This window comes from Scaptodrosophila lebanonensis, unplaced genomic scaffold (genome assembly GCF_003285725.1).
Source record: "Scaptodrosophila lebanonensis strain 11010-0011.00,11010-0021.00 unplaced genomic scaffold, SlebRS2 tig00000043-arrow-pilon, whole genome shotgun sequence".
Taxonomy (NCBI): domain Eukaryota; kingdom Metazoa; phylum Arthropoda; class Insecta; order Diptera; family Drosophilidae; genus Scaptodrosophila; species Scaptodrosophila lebanonensis.
The window spans coordinates 10575185-10598376 of record NW_022060545.1 but is presented as its reverse complement, the minus strand read 5'-3'; the positions used below and the strand labels follow the sequence as shown (position 1 = coordinate 10598376).

Genomic DNA, 23192 nt, shown 5'->3' with positions numbered 1-23192 from the left:
GATGCAACAATTTTTTTGCAGCTAGCCGGTTTGGGGCATAGAGCTAGAGCGTGTTACCATTACACGAGCGAGCGACTACGTTGGCGTTTATTAAGGCGCCTCTAGATTCTAATGCACTTTCCCAAAGGCTGCAATTTGTGGACCAAACTGGTTGTCACTTTTCACGTTATCTAGTTCAAGCATGAATTGACTTGAGGCGGCATCGCAAGATTGGTATTAATTAAACATTTGGCTAGTCAAGGGTTAAGCACAATTCTCCCAAAATTTCTCCAATTACATGCCGCGTGACATATTGTAGACAGTTGTAGTCAGTTATCCGTCAAAGCTGGCTAATAACTGGTTAATCGGCTCGATGCCAGCCATTGGCTTCAAATGAGCAAACAAACACTAAGTCCCAGCTTAGCCATTCAGCCGGCTCAGTCGGATCAGGCGTTTGCAGCGTGTAAAGATGCAGTTTTTTATGAGCCATGAGACTCGACACCTGTACGGCTGTCACCTTGGGCACTGAATGACTGACTGGAGCAAGAACTAATTGGCGCCATTGCTGGTATGAAAACGAAATTGGGTCACAAAGCCGAGGCTTGCAGTCCACTGTCAAGGTTGGGCCTAGAAGCGATGACTGCACATAAAAATTGTTTTAAAATTCGAAGTACAGTCAGGTCTCCATAATGCAAGTAAATGAAAATCAAAGTTCTATATTTCTTTTACACCTTGTTTGGTTTCTGTTTCCGAATCTTAATAATTGTAGAACATGTTTCCTCTTCTAACACGGAAGATACTTGTACAATATCTCTACGACTTTGTCTATCTTTTGACTACCTTTGGCCCCACTTTTAATTTTGTGCTATCTGCTATCTGGTCTTCTATCATTAAAAGGCGAAGTATATATTTTCGAAATTATTGCAGAAGCAACAACTTGGTTCCATAATTTTTAAATTGACCGTTTTATGTGAGTTCTGCCTGTAAGAAGCTTTCGTCTCATATCTGATCGGTGTGTGCTGTTGTTCCTATTATTGTTTTTATTTCTAATGTAGAAGAAGCAGCGATGCCGACATAGTTGCCTAACTGGCTGGACAAGTCTCGGAACAGATGCGACTCTGCTGGATACTCTCGCTTATTCCTATGAATGGTCACAGAAATTTGTAAAGGATGAATTTGATTTCTATGGAAAATCAACATCAACAACAACCAACATAAACAAACAACTACAAGAGACACGCAATAAATGTCGAATTGGAATGCAACCAAACACTTATCGGCTCAGAGCGAGAGCAGGACAGCCGACTTATGGCGAATTAGTCCAGCTGCGCTTTAATTGGAGTTCTCAGGTATGGACTGTCTGCATGTTTGGCTGTCGGTCTGTTGGTTTTTCAGAACCACACTTTCTGCAAAAATGCTGTTTCCTGCTCTCACACATCAGGCAGTTACTACAATCAAAAGGCCATTTAATTTCAATAAAACACTTTACTTCATGGGTTGTTGAGAAAAAAATTAAATTAAAATGAAATTGAAATTCAGGTTAGCAGGTGAAGTGGCAGTCGAACAAAAAATAAGTTTATAAACATATTTTAAATATTGAAATTTTTATGCGTATCAAAAAAGAAGAAGAATGTTATAGCAAGTTCGTGACTCGAGTCTTTTGTTTTTAGGCACGTTTTTGCGGTGATGGCGATGCATAATTAATCAGTAACTATTGCGACAGTTGATTTTAATGCCAGAAGGAAAGTGCAAGTCCACTCACCACAAGCACAGATTAACTCCCACGCACATACATACATATGCGTACACACATACATATAGTGTACGAGTAGTTACAAAGTTACATGAACTCCACTCACTTGCATATTTGGCAAATGGCGTGACATGAATGCAAATTATGGGGAAGGGTCGCGCTATCAAAACAATTCGTGCGCTTGCACTTTAATGAAATCAATCAAAGTATCCAAAGGTTTGATTCGGTAATGGATTTGATGTGTCGTCGTCGTCGTAGTGGTTGTCGCATTGTAGAAAGTTTAATTGCGTGCGGCGCTACCGTTTCGCGTACCGCATTATAATGCCAATTAACAGGCATGTATAGGTAGGTAAAAAAAAAGAGATTTGTGAGTTTTTTGTGCCCTGCAGATCCAGCAAATTCATCGGAAATATACGAGGTTTTAAGCGAACTCGAAATACATGTACGTATACCTCATTAATTCGAATTCTGTGTGCTTACATAAGTTAGCTTTCAATCGTTTGGGAAAATCTAAAGTGCTTTTAATTACATGCAAATGACAATGAACTTGAACTAGATAGATGACAATCATTTTACGATTTAGATGAATTACATGAAAACTGTAATTCAAATTGACTTTATGGAGCACGTTCATCAGTAATTCCCATTAACTTTTGAACCTTTTGATCAATGATCATGCCTAACTGGCACTAGAAATAAATAACTCCAGCAAAGCGATAATATTATACATGGTCTTCAATTGCATTTTTTTTCTTTTTGTTTTAACCCATTTACTCGGTGATGTGATCATTTAATTTACTTTTCATTATAACCACAAACAAATGTCCATGTTCTTTTATTCTGGTTATACTTGATAAATGCAATCCATAAGTTTTATAAAAGAATACAAGGTTATATGTAAATGTTTTTCTTAAAATTTCTAAACCTAACGCCTATGACGATCTTTTGTTGGTTTTCTTCTTATACATGTTTACTAATACTTGTATGTATTTACTAATACACTAATAGCACTCTAGAACAGTTTGATCGCTGATCTGTAAATTTCAATACAAAATGTTTGTTAGAAAGGCATCGCTTTAGCATCCCTTCAAGCCATTATTCGACACAGCAAAGAGGACATTAACGACAATGGATATATGATTGACAAATCACAACACTACTTAATGTATTCAACTAGGGCAAGGCATATTCATGAATTTTCCGGCAATTCCTAAACTCTAACTAGGTAAAAAGCGCAGCCATTCTCTATTTTGAACTGTCACTTTTTCTTATCGTATAGCAACCAAAGGTCAAACTCACTTCTCTTATGGTATTTTTATGCGACGCTTGGAATTGGAAGTTAGTTTTTCACTATTCGCTGCACCCACAGCGATGTCTGTGTTTCTCATAGAACCGTTACAACTTTAAGTCAAGCGCACGATTCGAACCGCGCGCGCAAACGTTTGAAATTCAACTAAACTGAAAAACACAAGAGGCAGACGATAAAAAGCAGCGCGCAAGCAGCAGCACGAAAATGCAATGCTAGAGTGCGAAACGGAGAAGCAGAAGATACCCGCAGCCAAAATGAAACCTGTATGAAAAAAAAAAAAAAAAACAGCTAGGTGGCTGTGTGTGCGTGTTGCCTATTTGGTTTTGGATTTCCTTTTAGCCGCTTGCCTGCGGATTGGCAGGCTGTGAGATGCCGCTGCGGCTTGAACTTGAACTACGAGCAGGAACAGGAAGTACAAAGGCAAATATATATAGCAATGAGTCATCATAGTTAAATTTAGGTCGCAGGCGACGAACAATTTACAAATAAGACAAACAACAAATTTATTGCACTCGTTTTGAAACCTTGTATGGCCCCAAGACTAATTGCCGCCATGTGTGCGCATCACTTACATGTACAAGTTCTTAGACAGCCAGTTAGCAATTAAACTTTCCACACGAATTAGTTGCGATAGTGCGTTCCATGTCGGTTGCACAGCTCACAGCCGAATCTGTATGTGGTTTTCCAATTCGCTTGGCAATCATTGCAGTTATCCATTCGCATGATGCCTCAGTTGCTACTATTCTGCATACTAACGTGTTTTCTGTGGCATGCATCAACGGCAACGAGCTTGGTTCTGGCTTCCGTTGCGGGCTCGAAGAAAGTGAGTCTAGAACCGAAAGCATACTAGGCTTAAAATTAGGTCAAGGTTCTGCAAAAGGAGAGGCAATAAAGATTGCTTTAATGGAAATGGAATCTTTAATGGGAATATTCATTGCATTGGTGAAAATTACACAAACGGTTCATCGAGTATTAATTTTTACAGCTTAATTAAGTAAACTATTTAGCGCCATTTTTAAGCTAAATGGCGCAATCCCCTAAACTGGTATTAGCCAGGTACGTGGTGGAAATCATAAGCGTCGCTTACGAATCGTAAGTAAACTCCTATGTAAGAAAGGCTTTGTACGTGTTGGCTGGCATAATTGAGCTGCTCAAATCAATTGACTTAACTCTATTAATTTACATGTTCTCACATACGATTGTGTTTTAGCGCTTTCCCTATTGGCATTTGGAAAAGCTTCTCAGCGTATATGTTGCGAAGCTAAAATTATAATAAATTCTTTAAATATTTACATATGAATCTTGGTAGTGATTATACATACATCTTTCACAAGCTTGATCTGTTTAAAATCAAGTTCATCAATCGAAATGTAAAGTAAATAGCAGGCATTCATAGATAGCCAGGAGGTTCCTCAAACTGAGTTATATTCGACTGTAACACAATTTTAGTCGAACTTTTTTAGGAAAAATTGTGTGTTTCAGTAGAAAAAAATCTTGATAAACTCTGTATAAATATACAGTCATTTATTACCTCCCATTTACTGTGTATTCATATAAATGCTTAAGAATAATACCCCTTTTTATATAGCTGCCCTAAAACCGCTCTCGATATCAATAAAGTTCTCGTTTAAATATATATTGGTTACATCAATTTTGTAAAATGTTCAAAAAAGCTGTTTATATATCATTTATTATTTAATCATACAAATATTATTTTTTTACAATGACAATTGACTAAGTATAAAAATCAAGGTAATTAAATTTGAATAAAATGCGCGCCTTTTTCCGAGTAATGCTTTTAACAGTGTTGGAAAATTTGAAAGGTTTTCATATGTTGAACTACTTCAGTCAGAGTAGTTCCTAAACAGGTTTTGATTTGTACATATTGCTACGTACGTACAACTGAAAACAACAAAAGTTTGCTTTTCGTGCAACGCATTTTATTGTAATCAAAACAGAATCAAAACATATTGCATGCCCAAAAGGAGATAGTTGAATTTTACGCGCAGTGTCAACTTCGAGCACTGCAAGAAGAGCGGAAAGCAATGACGGGACGTAATCCGGAAACATTGATGGCGGAGAGCGAGGAGAATTTTGATTTTCTGTTCAAAGTTGTCCTGATTGGCGACTGTGGGACAGGTAAGACGTGCATTGTGGAACGCTTCAAAACTGGAAACTACGTGGACCGACATGGCAATACAATTGGCGTAGATTTCTCGATGAAAACTATTGCTGTCGATGGCAAACAAGTGAAGGTAAATCCTGTCATATTGCCACGCCAACTCCATTTTTAATTGTCCTTGTTGCAGCTACAAATCTGGGATACTGCCGGTCAGGAACGTTTCCGCACCATCACTCAAAGCTACTACAGATCAGCCAATGGCGTAATCATCGGTGAGTTTTCTGCTGCTAACGCCCATTAAATTGCAATCGCTGAAAAAACGGTTAAATGGCAAAGCCTTCTGTCTTGCCATTTCTCTTTGCGATAAGGGTGAACTTTTTTATCGCCAGTGTTTGTTTATCACAAAGTGGCTATGATTTTAACGACCTGCCAGCATTCGCTATGGTTGCCACTGGCACCGTTATCAGCGTTTCCTACTTAATGGCAATACTAATTGCGCAGAGCATTTATAAGTACATATAATTAATTTGTTGTGCTTCTGATTTCAGTTTATGACATCACAAAACGTGCTTCCTTCTCGAATCTACAGAGATGGATTGAGGAAGTGCGTCGGTATACAGCTTCCAATGTGCCAATCATATTGATTGGCAACAAATGTGATCTCGAAACTGAACGCGAGGTGGACTTCGAAGAGGTGCGCCATGTGAGTCAGTTTATACCTGAGGTGTTGTTCGTAATGGAAACATCTGCCAAGGAGAATACCAATGTTGAAGATGCCTTCTTTTGTCTGGCCATGGAGTTAAAGCGCCTCCACGATTCCAGTGATGTCACAGCTGACGACGATGACGAGGCTATACAGTTGGGCAAGAGCAAACCGCTCAATAGTTGCAGCAGCTCCTGTAACTTGACCTAGACTTGTTTTTGTTTTTAACAGATATTCTTGTTTTAATTTTGTGATCAAATTTTCGTGCGGCTATATGTAGAATATTTGGAACAGTTTTGTTTTGAAATGGTTTCGTGTTTACTTGCAATGCGAGTAATATTTTATTTTAAACACTAACTTTACATATTTATTTATATTACCTATAGAGAGTACAAAACAAATCTCACACATCACACACTGCGTCGTCACAGATCAATGAAAAAAGGTCAATTGCATTTTGAGTGCAACGCTTATATACATAAATACATATGTAGGAAGCTTGGGGGAGTACGTAATCTCACAAGGCAGTTGAAATACATACGTCCAATTTTCTCTGTGAATTGACTTAACATACATTTTAAAATAAACTTGTTTATAGAAAGCAAACAAAATCAGACTTCATATTTTCCGCTTCGAGTCGATACGTAATTTTGTAATCAAAATGAATTGTCTGCGACCGCTCCTCAATTGCTGTCCATTTTTGTCCAAGCCTTCGCCTGACCTGGATTTGGATGAGTTACCCACCGAATTGGCGGAAAACTATGAAGATTTTTTCAAAAGCAAGCGCAAGCACAAGCGACGCTTCGAACATGTCGACAAATACACTAAAAGCGAGGTAGTACTAATGGACCAGAAGGAATTGTCGCCCAACTTTGATCACATTATTGAGGTGATCATTGATCGTCTATTGGAGGACATACTGTTCTAGTAGAATAGCAAATTTATTAATGCAAAAGACCAAAATTCAAGAGTGCATAATTACAATTACCAATGTATATTAAAAAGAAAGTCTGCAGTAAAATGTAATAATGTAAAAAAAACTTCGGCTTTTAAGTGATGGAATACAAAAAAGTATTGTTTATTAATCTAAAATCTAGAACTTAGCTTTTCGGTTACAGTAGAATAACAAATGTATGCATGAATGCCAAAATGCGAAGACGCAGAAATTGAATTGTCAAATATACAAATAAACGGAATATAATAATCGGAAAATAATCCCTTAAAATCTATATAATGTACATATGTATTGCTCAATAATCTAATATCTAGCGACAGGCTTTTTCGGTTTTTTGCGCACATGACGCTCCGCTTGTTTGGCATTCGGCGCTAACTCGTAGCGGAAAATAATAGAGCGTCGATCGAAAAAACATTTCATTTCCTTGGGTTCGTAACGATGCCCCAATTGTTTTAAATACATATAGATTTCTTGCAAATCAATGGGCTCATACATAAGGATGCTTTCATGCAGGTCAGGATTAGCAAGAAGCAGATTATGCCAAGCTATATGAAGTGGAACCAAAGGCTGTGGCGTCTTCTTTGTTATATTCGTTTGCAGCACATAATACTCAAAATCATCGCAAAGTGTTGGGGGTAATGCTTGCGAGAAACGCAAGAGATGATCCCCGAAGGCATCGCGAAGTTGCAGTTTCCCTTCAGCTCTGGATTCGGTGGGAGTTAGACAGTCAAGGCTATCTGTTTGTTGCAACCTGTCCTGCTTCTTGTTGTTGCTAATACCTACGGGTGTGGATTTGGACCGTGACAAGGACGTTTTTTTGATAATTGATTGTGTTGGTTCAGGTTCCTCAATTTTCGGCACGAACATTTTGGGATGGGTTTGATTGTAGATGAATTCGAGCATTTTCACAGCCTGTTTGCGTTTCAATGGCTTGATGCCATAATTATAAAGCTGCTTGAGCAACTCGGATTCGGATAACTTTATAAAATCAGGTTTAGGCGAATGAGAAACACGCACTTTATATACTTGGCCATTGACTTCCAATTGATCGGGTACTGATAGAGATTTCTTAGGACTTCGTTGTTTGACAGGCGTTGTGGGCTGGGGAAGCGTCTCCAAATTGATTTCGCCCTTCAGCAGACGATCTAGTCCACTTGGAAAGGCGTCTGATGCAGTAGGTGTAACTGAATCATTGGTAGTTTGAAAGACCAAGCGATCAAACTCATCAAAGTCAAGGTCAACTGGTGGAGGGCTTGGGGGCTTCAACGCTTTTTCGGACTCCAAAACATCGGCTAGTAGCTCATTAAACTTGTGATTGTGGCTGCTGGAGTAACGTTTGAAAGTTACCTCTGGAATCACATCCAAAAATGATGCATCCGACCAGTCGATTTCCTCCTTTGAATCGGAAAGCTTTGCCGGACTGTCCAACTGTGAGAATGTAAAGGGCTGCGAAAGAGCAGCATCCAAAATTCCAAACTCTGCTCGTTCTTTGCTCAGCGCACTTTTGTTGGGCGAGTGAGAATTGCCAGATTTACTAGAAATAGTGGGGGACGCCATAAGATCTGCATGTAGATCGTCAACACTATGAAAGCTGCTGAGAACTACAGGATTTTCGAATGAGAAGGCGCTATGAAAACTGGATTTCTTTTGTATATCATTACAATTGTCAATGTCGCTATTTATTGTTTTCGTGTGAAATGTTTTATCGGCTTTCCAAATGGAGTAATTTATTTCATCATCCGACAGCAGAATGCCATCGTTCTCAGTCTCAATTTCCGCTTCATCGTTGCTGTCTTGAGTTAAATCAATGCTGGAATGCGAATGCTTGAAAGGCGAAACAAACGCCGAGATAGAATCATCGTTAAATGTGTTTGACTTAGAACTTTGTACAGGGCTTTTAAAGCCGTGCTCATATTCTACAGCCTTTGTTTTGTTAGGGGTCTGATTACAGCTAATTCTGAAGCTTTGTGAAGCACTCATTTGAAGCTGGAATGCTGCTTCATCAAGTTTAGCGAATGATTTTGCAGAGTCCTGTGAGGTCTTATTGGTTGGTGAAGTCATTTCAGAATCTTTAATCCTTAAATCGCTGTTTTGTCTTGAATTTGGAAGTGTAAAGCTAAAATCGTCGCTGCAATTTTTCTCTTCCATACGAGATATTATTTTGAAGCTGTCAAAGTCTTCTTTGCAGTTGGTTGACGATAAATGTAGAGATGATTTGGAATAGGTTTTTGAAATTGTCGAAATGTTATCACTGACATTTAACCGGGAATCAAAATCAATCACTTCCTGATAATCCGGTTTCCATTCTTCTACATATTCATCGAACTCAAGATTTGGGCGTGAATCAAAGAGATCATTGTCGAAAAACGAATTAGCTTTTTTGTTTTCAGGCTCTGAACATGAAGAATCTTGTGACAGGTCTATTATAGCCTCATTTGGGTTTTTTATAAATTGATATTCTTCACTTTTAATGTATTTCTTCGCCGGTAAAGTAATGACAGCAGTCTTTACTGAAATTTAACAACAAAAACGTTAATCTTTTATTTTATAATTATATTTCTCACCCACCATCATCACTGGAATAGTTCTCGTAGGTAGTTATACTATGTGGTTGCTCCTGTTCATCGTCTTTGTAAGGCTTTAATGAGAAGTCTTCGAACTCTTTAGCTTCTCTGCTTACTACTTCGGGCATACTATCACCATCATCATCCGAATCTGCAAATAAATCTGGCGAGGTACAGCGTGTGATTTGCGAAGGAATACTCAACAAAGAATCAGTAACGGGGCTAATATTCTCCTTTTCATTTTGCCCAATTCTTGCGCGTTTATCAGGCTGTTCGTTCATAGGACTACAGCTAATTTGATACATTTCAATTTGAGTTGCGCAGGCTGCAGACTTTTCTTCGACAATGTTATCTTCGATGAGCTTAGCAAATGCAGATAATTCATTAATGTTGGATAGTTCATTTATTTCTGGGGACTCCTCTCCCAAAGCCTTTGCATTTTTTTTAAAAAACTTTGCTAGTTCAGGCTGTTTGTTAGCTCTGACATCTGATTCATTTACTTCCAGTGATTCCAGTGATCTTGCTTTTGGAGATACTACAGGTTTTACTCTGTTTTCTACTTCCAACGATGGTACTTTGTTTTCTTTTATAAGTTTCGCAAGTTCGGGCAGTCCATTATTTATTACCATTTCGTTTGATGATACTTTCTGCTCAGGCTTAGGTTTGTTACCGAAAAGCTCCTCCAATTCAGAGTACACTTTTTCTAATAGCTCTTTACGTCGCCTACTTTGAGTGGTCAAGCGCTTTGGGGACAGGTCGCGTCCCTGTATGGCTGACCAATCCTTTAGCAAATGATTCGCAGGCGTCTTGCTTACTTCGAATAGATCCCTCACATAATAGGCATTTAAATCAGTCAAAGGCTGTTCGCTGGGCTCGTGGGTAATCCGTTTCTCGTCACTGGCTTCCAATAGACGAAGATCTGTGCTTATCAGCTCATATGATGTTAGTGAATACTCTTCCGACGACGCTTCTTTTGTAATCCACTGTTCTGCAAGCAGAGTCACAACTCTGTTCTGTAACTTTTTTAATTGGATCTCTGGATTTCGCAACGTCAGCGCTGTAAATTTATTGGCCCACCTGCACTTTTTGCCACCACGTCTAACGCCTGGCAAAATGGCAACAGACAATGAGTTATAATCTGTTGAATATATATTTATATAATTACTCTATTGGAAGCATATCGTTATGCTTACCTTCTTTTGCTGCTGTACGAAAGCCATATTTTTGCAGCTTGAGGCGTATGTTCTGGATGTTTCCTTCTTCTGTGTCGGTATTGCCGATCAAATCAACAACCGCATCGTCCGATTCATGCAACCGCAGCCTGCCATGCTTTTCAGCCTCGGACTTGGAAAGCGCCAGCGCCATTTCAATGTCATCCGGACTGAAGTTGTCGGCTATACAGTGCTGGGCCGTCACTTCCGCAAAGAGTTGTTCGTTGCGCAGAAAATTGCTAATAGCCGGCTGCTGTTTACTGCGACCCCGGCGTGGTGCCTTTGCCTTGATTTTGGGCGCTTTCTTGGGCTTAGGGCCAGGTTTTTCGAAGTCATCGCTTTCACGTGGTTTCTTAATTTTAGGCTCATCTGGCGATGTTTCTAAATTCGCGGCCCTAATCTTATCATTGGTCTTTGTAGCTGTTTGCTCCGATTCCTTGGACTGATCTTCAACCTGATCTGCCTGATTGCTGACTTTCTCTGGGGTATTGAAGTAGTTGGATAGTGTAAGAGTTTCTGTGTTCCTTTTGCTGCTGCGCGTGGATCTTTAAGGATAAGAAAAAACTATTAATTTATGATTTTATTTTTATTTCACTATAATCTACATCTGCAACAAATTTAACTATTTGTATACATATATACAATTAAGTGGATACTGCTACCTACCGCAGCTTTGTGGTCGCGGGTAGTTGCAGTTTTTTAAAATTAGTTTTTCGTGTTTGCCTGTCCATTTTTAACGCTCAACCCTAAGCTTCTCCGCCTCCTCAATTGTCTCCCTGATGAATTTCCCAGGACGAGGTGCTGGGAAATCAAAGAGTGCGTGACGATCAATTTCTGTCTCGCTTGTCTCCAGCGCCTTAATCAGTTTTTCGTTGCATATGCGTTGTATGGGCGTTAAGCTGTGGGTGAAATAAGAGTAAAAAGCTACATAAATACATAAAAAGGGAAAAGAGGGAATGTCTTACTTCCAAAGCCCAAAGAGCGCTGATCCCACGACAATAAAAGCAGCGGCAAAACGATTGCGATAATGAAAGGATGGTGTGCCTCGAGTCCTTCTTGGCTTGCGCTGGCTTGTGTCGATTGAAGATGATGATGCCATTACCAAGCTCCCGAATCCTTTGCAGTGCGACGTTATATAATTTACAACATTTTATGCAGAATAAACATGAGTTTTCACAGCGGTATTTCTTACCTAGGGTTGCTAAAGTTGCCAAAACTATATCTATTCAAAAATTATTCCACTTGTAATTTATATATTTCAATATTTTACTAACTTATATATTTATTGAGCACACATATTGAGGTGGTGCTTTTACGAATTTTTTGTTTATAAATAAATAAAACTTGTTGATAGCGTTATGTTCTGTTCTGTAGCCCTGGTCGCGAGCATGCGCATTGTACAACACTGACCTACAATGTAATATTCCGGCACTGTCCAGCACTTGTGTCATCTTGTGCGTAATTAGCAAGCAAATTAAAGCGTAGGAGAGAAATCAATTTAGTTTAATTACAGCGCTAATAAAGATCGGGTGCGAGCTGCAATACGTCCGTCCGCCGCTCGTAATATAATTTCTAAAGTAAATTATTGATGTAACTGGACTGTGAAATTTGATAAGCGCTGTTCTACAAACAAATCGAACAACAGCATTAGAAACAAAGGGTACAACGAGTGCAGTAAACAAAAACGAACGAGATAAGCATAAAAGCAGACAAAAGAGTTCATCATACACACACACACTAAAATAGTTTGCACTGGTGTGTGTGGAACTCGATACAACAGCATATTTGCAGAAAAAGCGAAAACACGTACATACTTGTGTATTCAACAAAAAAACGGCTGCAAAATAGCAGATACATTGTAAATTACGCCCTCTTTGAGAGTTGGTGCGAGCGGGCTACTATCCGTGGGCCGGTCAGTGCTCAAGTTGTAAGGGAACTGGTCAGTCATGGCGCAAGATGATGAACAGCCGATCGTTGGCTCCGAAGTAGCTGTACCGGAGGAGGAGCAGCCGACAACGGGATCTAATGCAGCGGAACGTGGACGCCAAGACAATGAACTGGATCTGCACTCGGGCGGCTGCAGTCCCTGTTGCGTGCCATCCAGCACCTGCCATCGCTTCTTGGCGTTGATCTTTATGTGCCTGCTCGGCTTTGGCTCGTATTTCTGTTACGACAACCCTGGAGCCCTGCATGCCGATTTCAAACACGATCTGGACATTTCTGAGACTCAGTTCACGCTAATCTATTCGATCTATTCGTGGCCTAATGTTGTGCTGTGCTTTATTGGTGGTTTCCTAGTGGATCGTCTGTTTGGTATACGACTGGGAACGATCATCTATATGTTCATTCTTCTAATCGGTCAGCTACTCTTCGCCAGCGGAGCTTTATTGAATGCTTTCTGGCTGATGATCATGGGCCGCTTCATCTTCGGCATTGGCGCTGAGTCATTGGCTGTGGCACAAAACAGCTATGCTGTGCTCTGGTTTAAAGGGAAGGAGCTGAATATGGTTTTCGGTCTCCAGTTATCTGTGGCACGTTTTGGCAGCACAGTCAATTTCTGGGTCATGCAGCCAATCTACAAGTATGTCAGCAACTTCTACCATGATCACACCGCACTCGGAGTGGTTCTGTTGCTGGCGACGCTTACCTGCATCATGTCGCTCATTTGTGCCCTAATTCTCGGCTGGATGGACAAACGTGCCGAACGAATTCTGCAAAGGAACAACAATCCTAGTGGCCAGATACCCAAGCTGACGGATGTGTTCACATTCAAACCGCCTTTTTGGATGGTGTCCATTATATGTGTGGCCTACTATGTGGCCATTTTTCCCTTCATCGCGCTGGGCCAGGGCTTTTTTGTGGAACGCTTTCACTATACGAAAGAGGAAGCCAACAACGTCAATGCTATGGTTTATCTGATTGCTGCGGTTTCATCACCACTCTTCGGTTTTGTGATTGACAAAGTGGGACGGAATGTGACCTGGGTGATGGGCGCCACAACGACCACCATTGGCGCGCATGCACTGCTTACATTCACGCAAGTAAATCCCTATGTGGGCATGACCATAATGGGCTTATCATATTCCATGCTGGCTGCTAGCCTTTGGCCATTGGTGGCGCTCATCATTCCAGAATATCAGCTTGGCACCGCCTACGGTTTCTGCCAATCCATACAGAATCTAGGCCTAGCCTCCATAACCATCGTGGCGGGCATCATTGTTGACAAGAGCGATGGCACCCATATGTGGGTGGAACTCTTTTTCATGGGATGGTTGACAATTGCGCTGATCTCTACTTGTGTCATTTGGGCCTACGACAAGAAGCACCGCGGAAATCTCAATATGACGCCACAGCAACGCGCCCAGTTCGTCAGCGTGACTAACTATCAGAATTTCGAATAGACTAGTGCGCCAGAGATGGGGATGGAGTCAAAGAAGTGGGTACCAGCAGTTTTTATCATAGTTAGGCGCATTTATTTCATGCGGGCAACTCGAAATTATGGATCTTGTCTACGATGATGTGATGAAGTGTGATGTGCGCAATGTGTCGCAAATTGGTATTTACAAATAATACGATAAATACTAACTGCAATTGTTTGTGAAATTGATGATGATGATTATTATATACATCTATTTTACTTTAATGCTATTATATTTTTAGAACAATTTTATCAATACAGTTACTAAAATGAATGTGTTTTTGTTGAGCAGCCGGAGTGGAACTGTTTTACAAATTAAATTCCCGTACCCACATAAGTAGATCTTTAACAAAAATAAAAAACCAATTGCATATAATTTTCTGTTCAAAACACTTTTATTCCGCACCACTTATTCACGCTAACATGCCAACATTAATGACTCAGAACATTTTGATGTCCGTCCGTCGCTCCAACACTTCAATGCAAACTTTGCTCCCCAGACTAACCACGCCAAGTTCACGCAGCGGTTTCGTTTTCTCCTCTACGGATTGCGTGCTGCGCAGCGTTTCCAACAACAGTAAAGCAGTGCCCCGTGCCGCAGTCAGCAATTTGCTGGAGTCATGTATTCTGTGGGTTGACAAAAATAACAGCTTAGCTTAGTAAAATAATTTCATTTTAGAATATTTCGAAAAAAAACCTGGGAAGTACTTCTTGAAATCACAACAAACGCATATCATGTGGTACATATCAATACAAAATACAACAAAATGTATATAATAATCTGTGTTTCTAACGACTTATGCTAACTATTGCATAAAGTTACTAAAGCATTCTTAATAAAATGTTCAATGGGTGAACCCATTTATATAAAAGCAAAATATTTGCTTGTAACAAGACGCTGAGCAATCATTTTTATAGCCATCTAACCTGTGACGGTCGCTTTCGACATATTAGCACACGAATAAACTGCAGTATTTCATCTTGATAATTAAAAACTTAACGAAAATGATTTTATCGGACTATCATGACTCATATTCTTTTCATCAATTTCTGTCGAAGATTATTCAAATATCATTTAACGTCTGCCTTTTGCAGCCTTTTGTTATCACACACTTACTTCTTGAAAATTAGCTCAGGCCGTCGAGTATATTGACCGAACAGCGCGAACAGATTACGCGTCATATCGTAATTGAACTGAGCAGCGCCTGCCGGGGCGAACTTAGTATTCATAATCATGCTGTCCAGCATGAAATCGTCAATTTGTCGGGCCATCAGACGCAGTGTTTGGTTAAACAGATTAGCGGAAAGTTCACGCTCCAAATTGTGAAGTTGTGTGACCAGCACTTGAAACATTTCCCCGCCACTTGGTGAGAGTATGAAAGGTTCCTTGCTATTCTGCTCTGGCATTGTGGGCCATGCATCGTGGCGATAGCTCATTGATCTGGCCTTCATCTCGTTAACAGCCTTGGTGGCCAGATTATGCACTAGTTTTTGGGACCAGTGCTCCAGCTCGTTGATTGCATGCTCGAACACAGAGTTAATTTCGGTGGCATTGGGTCCGGCCAGAGCCGTATGTAGGTGCAGGTAATGCACGTTCTCGCCCCATTCACGCAGCACCATTATTAGATAATTGAGGGCGTTGAGAGCAGCTATGCTGGGAACGGCACCGCTGCTGTGAAGTTGCACGAGACGCCTTCGGAAGCTGTCGATAAGCTCCAGCTGTAGCTGGAGGAACTGCAATTGATGACCAGGCTGTATTAGACCATAGTACCGATCCTTAATGGCGTCGAGTAATCGCATAAACTGATCGGCACATTTGGGTATTTTCAGATCATCCTCGAAGGTGTTGGGGTCTATGAGCTGAAAGGGTTCCTCAGCCTGTAGTATTTCGTCCATTTTGTCTGCGCAAACTGTAAAAAAATATTTGATAATAAGCGAGCTTTTGTTTTACTAAGTTGGATCAGATGCTTACATTGCTCCTCTAGTGCAATCCAGCGAAGCAGATACATGGGCTGTGTCAGCACACAAATGGCGCTGGGAAAGCTGGCCGGATATCCAAACGTTTCGCGCAGCTCTGCCTCAAAAGCCAGTGTTTCATCCAGAAGATGAGCAAACAGAATCTCGTCATCAACAATTTGCTCAATGTCCACTGCCAGTTTTTCAATAGCAAGTTGGACCAGACCGCGCATGAATTCCAGCTGGATGAAAGGTTAATAAAACATAAGGCTGCGGATTAATTTAATGCGCCAAAGCTTACTCTGAGGTTGTAGTCCAGTTTTCCAGCCTTGATGGCGGCCGGCTGAAATGTTTTACCCACAAAGAAATGTGTCTCCTTTCCCCAGTTGAGTATTTGTGTGTAGAACCATTCTGGCTTGTCCAGTCGGTTTGTCTGCCGCGTGCCCGTAAAGTGAAACATGAAACGCTGCCGATAGGGTGCCAATAGTAGTTGTGCCACTTGACTGATTGGGGAACACACAATGCTTGGCGTAATACTCTGAAGGGGCTCATGTTCTTCGGCCGGCGATTTAATGAGGAATATATATTCAGCCAGCAGCTGCGCTTTTGCCGTATCACGACTGGGCGAATAATTGAGTGTTTGTTGCTCTATGTGTGCCCAGCGCATGCATTTGAGCACAGCCTCAAATTCGTTGGATAAACGCTGCATAAGCAGCCTGTGCCAATAGATTGCAGTGCGCTCAGCAAATGATTTCAGTGCACGAGCCTCCACACCCTGAAGCCGTCCTACTACGCTATGCTCGCAGTCATTGCCTTCGTATAGTGTCAGATATATATTAACCAGCTTCGCCTCGTCCTTGCCGTTGATGGCGTTGGAGAGTGCAGAGCTTATTTCCTGTATGTCCTTCACCAGTCGCAGATACTGTGTCAGTCGCTGTAGATACCGCACCTGCTGCACATCTTCTTGCACACCCGCTATGGCCGGCTGACATTCCTGCAGCTTGTTTTTCAGTTTCACACTGAATTGTGCCAATTTTTCGAGCTCGAAATCGATGCTGTCGCAGACCTGCTGCTGGCACTGAAACGCGGACTTGTAGCAGGACACATTTTGTGGATCCTCGTAGCTTAACTGCAAATTACAGATTAATATAAACCGTTGTCCATCAAATCAAGATCCTTAGTTAACTTACTTCTTGTCGCAAGTCCTGTAGCTGTTCCTTGTAATGTTCAATGAGCACAGCGGCACGATGTAGGCGATTGGCATCCTTGCCGAGTTCCTCGTTTAGTCGCGCCACTACGCGTACCTCCATATCACTTAATTTAGTGTGCATTTTATGCTATAAGTCCGAAAAGCAACATTAATAATAAAAACAAATATCAGCCACGCACGTCACCACGTATAGAAATAAACAAATCGCGGCCACATGGTTGCATTCAAGTTCAGCGTTGCCACCCCACTCGTTTCGATAACAACAAGCGCTTTGTTTGAATTACTAACCGAAACAGGTGTTGTGACGGCGTCCTTGCTTGTGTTGTAGCGCGAACGACGCTCGCATTTTTCTTTATTTAATTGTGTGGAAATCTGCGCAAAAATGTTTACGCCGAGGCAAAAAAAGGTCGGCTATGGCGATTCGCCACACACTCCAATGAATTTTAGTCGCGAATTACGTCAAGTCCTGCAGGAGCGTAACTTATTGACCGCCAAGTCGCGGAAAAAAGGTAAGCAGGCATGCGTAATAATGTGCGCGCGTATTAGCAGCTGCTATTATAGCCAATTGTGATACGTACTATGTTTCAGTATGTCGGATGCTGGACAGTAATTCTAGCAGTCCTATTGGCTCGCCGAATCCCAATGCAGAGGCGGGCAAGCGTATGGGGTTTCGTCGCCAGGCCATAGAGGAGATTGTTATGTCAGAGAAATCGTATTTGGAGCAGCTGGAGCTGCTTATGAATTACTTTGTACGTCCAATAAAGGAGCAAGCCATCATCGATGGTCCCAACCATACGGCTCTCTTTGGTCAGATCGAAATGATATACAATTTGAATGGCGAATTTCTGCGTGAGCTGGAGGCGAACGTAGAGAATGTTTCGCAGGCTTTTCTGAAGATGGCGCCCTTCTTCAAGTTATATTCGGTGTATGCCTTCGACTATCGTAGCGCGCTGTTTATATTGCAGGAGTTGATCAGCAAAAATCCGGTGTTTCGTAAATTTCTTGAACAAACCGAAAGTCGTCCAGAGGTACAGCGTAAACTCAACTCTTTAATGATTGTGCCCATACAGCGTGTTCCACGCTACAAGCTGCTTCTGGAGCAGGTGTTGCTGTACACTAGTCCAGCGGATACAGACTACAGGTTTCTAAAGGGTAAATAGACAGATTGTCTCTCTTCTTCATGTACTATTTAATTTTATATTAACAGAATCTGTGAAGGAGATCGAAGCAACTGCTTCTCATATTAATTCCTGTGTGGAAGAGCAGGAAGTGACGCAGTACTTGATACATTTGCAGAATTCGCTTGTGAATCGTACGCCTAACATTGTAAATCCTTCAAGGCGTGTTATCAAGGAAGGTATGCTCCAGAAAATCACACATAAGGGCACCGAGATCAGGCGCTATTGCGTACTCATGTCGGACATTTTTATGTACTGCAAGGTTCTGAAGGAGCGTGCGCCGAATACTGTGGTGGAGAACTCGCTCGAATGCTGCTGTATCTTTCCGTTGAAGAAATGCAAAGTGTACGAAATGCTGCCCGGAAATTTCAAGCTAACTTGCCAGAACGATGGCATTATCTTTGGTACCAGTGATTTGCAGGTGGCACGCACTTGGGTAGGATTCATACGCGATGCCATCGACTTGCATGTCCAGTGCCGCAAGACGTTGCGCAAGGACTCCAGTAAGCGCACACCCATACGGAAGAAGGACGTAAAAAAGTTTGGCGCTGACTACGTGCTTAGCCCAAACAAGCGCAAAAGCGTGAGTCCAGTCACAAGAAATGGGACGCGGATAATGATATTAATTATATTTTTAGGACTACGATACGGTATTTCGCAACAACAATCGCGCCACGGATTCCGAGGATGAGGCTGATGACAATGCGAATGGAGGATGTTTTTCACGGAAGCGCAAGCTTCCTAAACCGAGACCTGTAACCACAGGCATTCACATAACCAAGTCTTCAGTCAAGGCTATCAAACGACCAGCTCCACCTCCACCACCCCCTCCACCGACAACATTTACTGCTGGCGTACAGTTGCGTCAGAAACCTTCACTGAATACGTCCTGCAAGGAGAATCGCATATCGAAGCTTTGCAAAATGATTGCCAATGGCGATAAGGTGGCCAATGTGCGTGGAATTCTCAAACGTACGAATACAACCACTACACAAGCGAACACAAGCAACGATCAGGATCCCAGTTATGGATTTGCGAGTCGCTTCTCCGATTCCAAATCGTATTTTCGAGCCCACAATGTGGACAACACTATACCGACGGCAGTAAAACGTGAGGACTTGTTTGCTGCCGACGTTGAGCTGGGCAATGGCAACTTTCAGGATGTTCTCTTTCCATTACGCTCTAGTGGGGGTAGCCAGAAAAGTGGTGGCAGCAGTTGGTCAACGCCTGCACAGCCGCTCAAGGAGAGCAATCGGAACATGGTGTTCTCGCCGCCGCAAAAGAAGCGCGTCAAGTTTGATGAAACACTAGACGAGTTAACCGATCATGAACCGAAGCCATTTGTATTTCCAAGCGGTGTGGTGGGAAATAGCAACAAGGGCCCAACTCTGCGAGAGCGTGTCTACGATTTTTTTGCCAACCTCTTTTAAAACTAGGGTACATGCCATTATCATTTTTACCACCGATATTTCGATCAATAAATGCATTTATTTACACAGCATGTCGCAGTTGACAAATCTTACCCATGAATTTTTCAACAGCCTGCTCACTAATATCCTCATTCCAGCTGCCATTACGCTTAAAATGGGAGCCAATGATAACGGCCTGTGCATCACAAAAGTAGAGCGCAATATTTTCCGCCGTTACGCCAGATCCAATGAGTAGTGGCACTTTCACCTTGCCCGCCAGCTGTTCCAGATCCTTGGGACTGGCCGCTGAACCTGTAGCAGTGCCCGTAATGACAATACCATCGGTAAGGAAGAACTCTGCAGCATGCGCTGTGTCCAGTAAATCAACATCGGCAGTGATGGCATGTGAGCTATGCTTTTTCTTGAGATCCGTAAAAATGAGTACATTCTCGGCATCAATTTGACGTCTGTAGCGTAACAGCTCGCCAGCACAAGCATCTGTGTAACCCTCATCTGCCACATGACCGAAAACAAATCCCTCCGCCCGTATAAACTGCAGCTCACTGGCCTTGGCGATAGCTAGCGCCTGTTTGTTTCCACAGGCGAGCACTTGAACGCCGCAGGGAGTCTCATTTGGCATTGCGCCGCGCACTGCCTGCGCCAATCGTGTCATGCCAGCAACTATTTCCGGGCCCAATTGACGCTCCGGCAAATACGGTACGTCGTGCATGTTCTCAATGAGCACAGCATCCTGCGAAGAGCCATAAGTTGAATATCTTGTTTTTCCAGATGCCATTTTCTTTTAGTCGTTCTTATCATTGTACCTACCAGTTTGTGTTTTTTGTAGAGATGAGCCTCGTGGATGGCCTTTTCAATGATTTGCGGCCAATTGCCGGCGTAGCGTGGCGTGCCTAAAATGAACAAATTTTCAAGTGAATGTTGTTTTTTGTTGTTATTGTTCGCTCCTCTCCACCTGGCAGCGCGTCCACATGTATCATGCCAATTACTTTGCATCTTTGCTTTCCGAAAATTTGCAAAAATCGATTCATTGTCAATATTCGCCACCAGCAACAGATCAGCTGTTTTTTGTTTATAGCCGCTTACGCAGACGTTTGTGCAAGCGCAACGTAAAAAAAGACTTGCTTGCGGTAACATTTTTTTGTTTTCGGTATTTTTTTTTTAAATAGCTTTAACAACATTTCATAAGAGGACATTGTTGCCTCTAAAGCAAGAGGAAATGCCTTATCGAGGCGCATGGATGTCATAGCAGCACAATTGCCAATAAAGTTAAAACGTCTACCAGCAGCCGCAACAAAATCTGCGATAACAACAATAACAACATAAATATATTATAAATAAAAAAACCAAAGACCTGCAGGCATGCACAGTAGTTCAAAAATAAATAATATGTAATATTTAAATAAATAATAATAAATAGCTTAGCTTTAGGTTGGCATTATACCAAAAGTAACATTTTATGATACAAACCCATAGAAATAGGGAACTGGTTCACAATTTTCTTACAGAAAAGGTGAGCAATTTCGAGTAGTACCGCTGGATGGGTCTTGTTTCTTATTGATTTTAGATCAGTGTGCATTGGCAGCTGTTCGGAATTGCGAAACAATGAACATGTTTTCAAAATTACAAAATAAAAGGCTTCGGCGTCGCTCCCGCTGCTTTTGTTACATTGTTTCAAAAACCGACCGTCGCTGTCCTTGAGTTTGATTTGCTTTTCGCTCTGTGGGTGAGCCAGGAGGTGGGGTCGTTACTGGGGTAGAACTGCGGCGCTGCTAATGGGGCCCGCCCGTGCCTATATGAGTTTGCGAGCGCTTAACGGAAGCATTTCAATTATCGCAGTATGCGCGCCATCAACAGAGAACAGCAGAAAAAGTGCGCCATCTCATGTCCATTTTATTTGTTTATGTATCTGAATAACAATAGTGAAGGTGTGGGTGTATGTGTGTGCTAGTTTCGCACATGTTTTGTAAAATGTAACAATTACGCTTTGTGTTATTTACAATACGTAAAATGCTTGTTGTTTTATAGTTATTGGCATTGTTCTGCGCATTGTCCTGCAGCTCAGTTTAATAGTGTTTACATTTGTTACACACATGCGAGCAACATTGGCTAAATATGTATAGTTTGTACAATGCACATACCTAGTAAATCTATGCACAAATGTATACATTTAATTGCATTTTCCAGTTTTTGATTAGTTACCCATCTCGTCAAAGAAACTCCTCAATTTCGTTCACAACAGAGAACGAATTTTAAAGCTAATCCGCACACATACCTAACTTAATATCCCAAAACTGAGGGCAACAGAACTTCGCCCGCAGCTTTTAAAGCGCGTCAAGGTCGCAGACTATGCGGCGTTAATAAATTTGTGTGCCTGGTTTTTAGGTTGGACAGAGTCGTGGAGAGGGACAAATGCCAGTTTGTTGTGTTGTTTATACGCCAGAGCTTACAATGAAAAGGTGAACAAATCTACTTGTAGAAATTAAAACAAGCGCAGAGATTTTTGGTTTGCACCTACAAAAAACAATAATTTAAAAACGTTTCCTTGCTAAAGTATTCTGATATACGGGTACATAGCTAAGCTTCTCAAGAATTACAATATTCCTCATTGCTCATCAGAATGGAAGGTGCGCATATGGTTATGCGATGTGGTTATTATACTCATAGAAGCAATCTTTATATGTCATATTCAAATTGGAGTTTGGGTAATGATTTAAAACGAAAAACATTTTGGAACACGTTTCCAAATGTTCTCATATTGTAATGCCTATGTACTTTTTCACCATTTAATTTTTTTTTTTGTATTTACTTTTAGTTTTTATTGTTAAAAACATGTTTATATGTATTTGTTTACGATCTCTTAAAACTGTTCTATTATTTCGAACACTCCATTTAATTTGTCATTAAGTAACTACTCGAAAATGTTAAATGTTCGATAAAACACACATTTGTTCATTCTTTCCAGCTCAAGTCGGGTTTTATTTGTCCGTGTAAACAGGCCGAGTCGTTTATCTGTCTGCCAAAGTTGCGTGCTCCTCTCTTCTGTTGTTCCCCCTTGGACCCTTCACCACAGCTCCACAAATCATGATCGATGGACACAGTCGCGTCGCTTGCTGGCAAGAAAATTATGGCCACTGATAGAAACGCACGCACATCCACGCCGAGGGGCATCAGGACAGCTTGTTGTGGTCGCTGTTTGCATGGGAATTTGTAATTTACATTAAATTTATTGACTAATTGCATTTACAGCAATAATTAAAACACGTTCAAACGCCAAATAAAATGGCAAATTTATAAAATTCAGGCACGCAGCTCCTTTGTCAAAACGCCCGCTGGACATAGACATGGATATGGATATCGTTATGGCCACGACTGAGGGAAGTTTCCTCGAATAATGGCAAATCAAC

At 41.4% G+C, this 23192-nt stretch overlaps 7 protein-coding genes across 8 annotated transcripts; 3 read left to right on the top strand and 4 right to left on the bottom strand.

Moving 5' to 3' along the window:
- The first annotated feature begins 4949 nt into the window (after positions 1-4949).
- LOC115622347 (ras-related protein Rab-43) lies at positions 4950-6173 on the top strand. Its single transcript, XM_030516260.1, has 3 exons — positions 4950-5296; positions 5351-5435; positions 5712-6173. Exons 1-3 carry the CDS (start codon positions 5087-5089, stop codon positions 6074-6076), a joined length of 660 nt encoding a protein of 219 aa, XP_030372120.1. The 5' UTR covers positions 4950-5086; the 3' UTR covers positions 6077-6173.
- A 740-nt stretch (positions 6174-6913) lies between these two features.
- LOC115622346 (structure-specific endonuclease subunit SLX4) lies at positions 6914-11392 on the bottom strand. The gene is made up of 4 exons (XM_030516258.1): positions 11263-11392; positions 10579-11141; positions 9390-10523; positions 6914-9331 (listed from the first exon to the last, which is right to left on the bottom strand). The coding sequence occupies exons 1-4, from the start codon at positions 11325-11327 to the stop codon at positions 7125-7127; spliced, it is 3969 nt and encodes a 1322-aa protein (XP_030372118.1). The 5' UTR covers positions 11328-11392; the 3' UTR covers positions 6914-7124.
- On the bottom strand, positions 11164-11819 carry LOC115622348. Of its 2 annotated transcripts, XM_030516261.1 has the most exons (3): positions 11789-11819; positions 11562-11712; positions 11307-11495 (listed from the first exon to the last, which is right to left on the bottom strand). In XM_030516261.1, the coding sequence occupies exons 2-3, from the start codon at positions 11693-11695 to the stop codon at positions 11330-11332; spliced, it is 300 nt and encodes a 99-aa protein (XP_030372121.1). In that variant the 5' UTR covers positions 11696-11712; positions 11789-11819; the 3' UTR covers positions 11307-11329. The 2 variants fall into 2 exon arrangements, with proteins under 2 accessions (XP_030372122.1, XP_030372121.1); XM_030516262.1 differs by lacking the exon at positions 11789-11819 and having other exon boundaries at positions 11164-11495; positions 11562-11759.
- Positions 11820-12066: 247 nt separating this feature from the next.
- LOC115622386 (major facilitator superfamily domain-containing protein 1) lies at positions 12067-14390 on the top strand. Its single transcript, XM_030516310.1, has one exon. The coding sequence runs from the start codon at positions 12543-12545 to the stop codon at positions 13995-13997; it is 1455 nt and encodes a 484-aa protein (XP_030372170.1). The 5' UTR covers positions 12067-12542; the 3' UTR covers positions 13998-14390.
- LOC115622385 (RINT1-like protein) lies at positions 14388-17301 on the bottom strand. Its single transcript, XM_030516309.1, has 5 exons — positions 17161-17301; positions 16272-17099; positions 15987-16212; positions 15132-15924; positions 14388-14641 (listed from the first exon to the last, which is right to left on the bottom strand). Exons 1-5 carry the CDS (start codon positions 17299-17301, stop codon positions 14455-14457), a joined length of 2175 nt encoding a protein of 724 aa, XP_030372169.1. The 3' UTR covers positions 14388-14454.
- Positions 17302-17552: 251 nt separating this feature from the next.
- On the top strand, positions 17553-19860 carry LOC115622625 (guanine nucleotide exchange factor DBS). The gene is made up of 4 exons (XM_030516632.1): positions 17553-17689; positions 17769-18332; positions 18388-18941; positions 18997-19860. The coding sequence occupies exons 1-4, from the start codon at positions 17563-17565 to the stop codon at positions 19786-19788; spliced, it is 2037 nt and encodes a 678-aa protein (XP_030372492.1). The 5' UTR covers positions 17553-17562; the 3' UTR covers positions 19789-19860.
- On the bottom strand, positions 19806-20857 carry LOC115622626 (uncharacterized protein F13E9.13, mitochondrial). Its single transcript, XM_030516633.1, has 3 exons — positions 20741-20857; positions 20596-20678; positions 19806-20518 (listed from the first exon to the last, which is right to left on the bottom strand). Exons 1-3 carry the CDS (start codon positions 20814-20816, stop codon positions 19850-19852), a joined length of 828 nt encoding a protein of 275 aa, XP_030372493.1. The 5' UTR covers positions 20817-20857; the 3' UTR covers positions 19806-19849.
- Positions 20858-23192: the final 2335 nt, after the last annotated feature.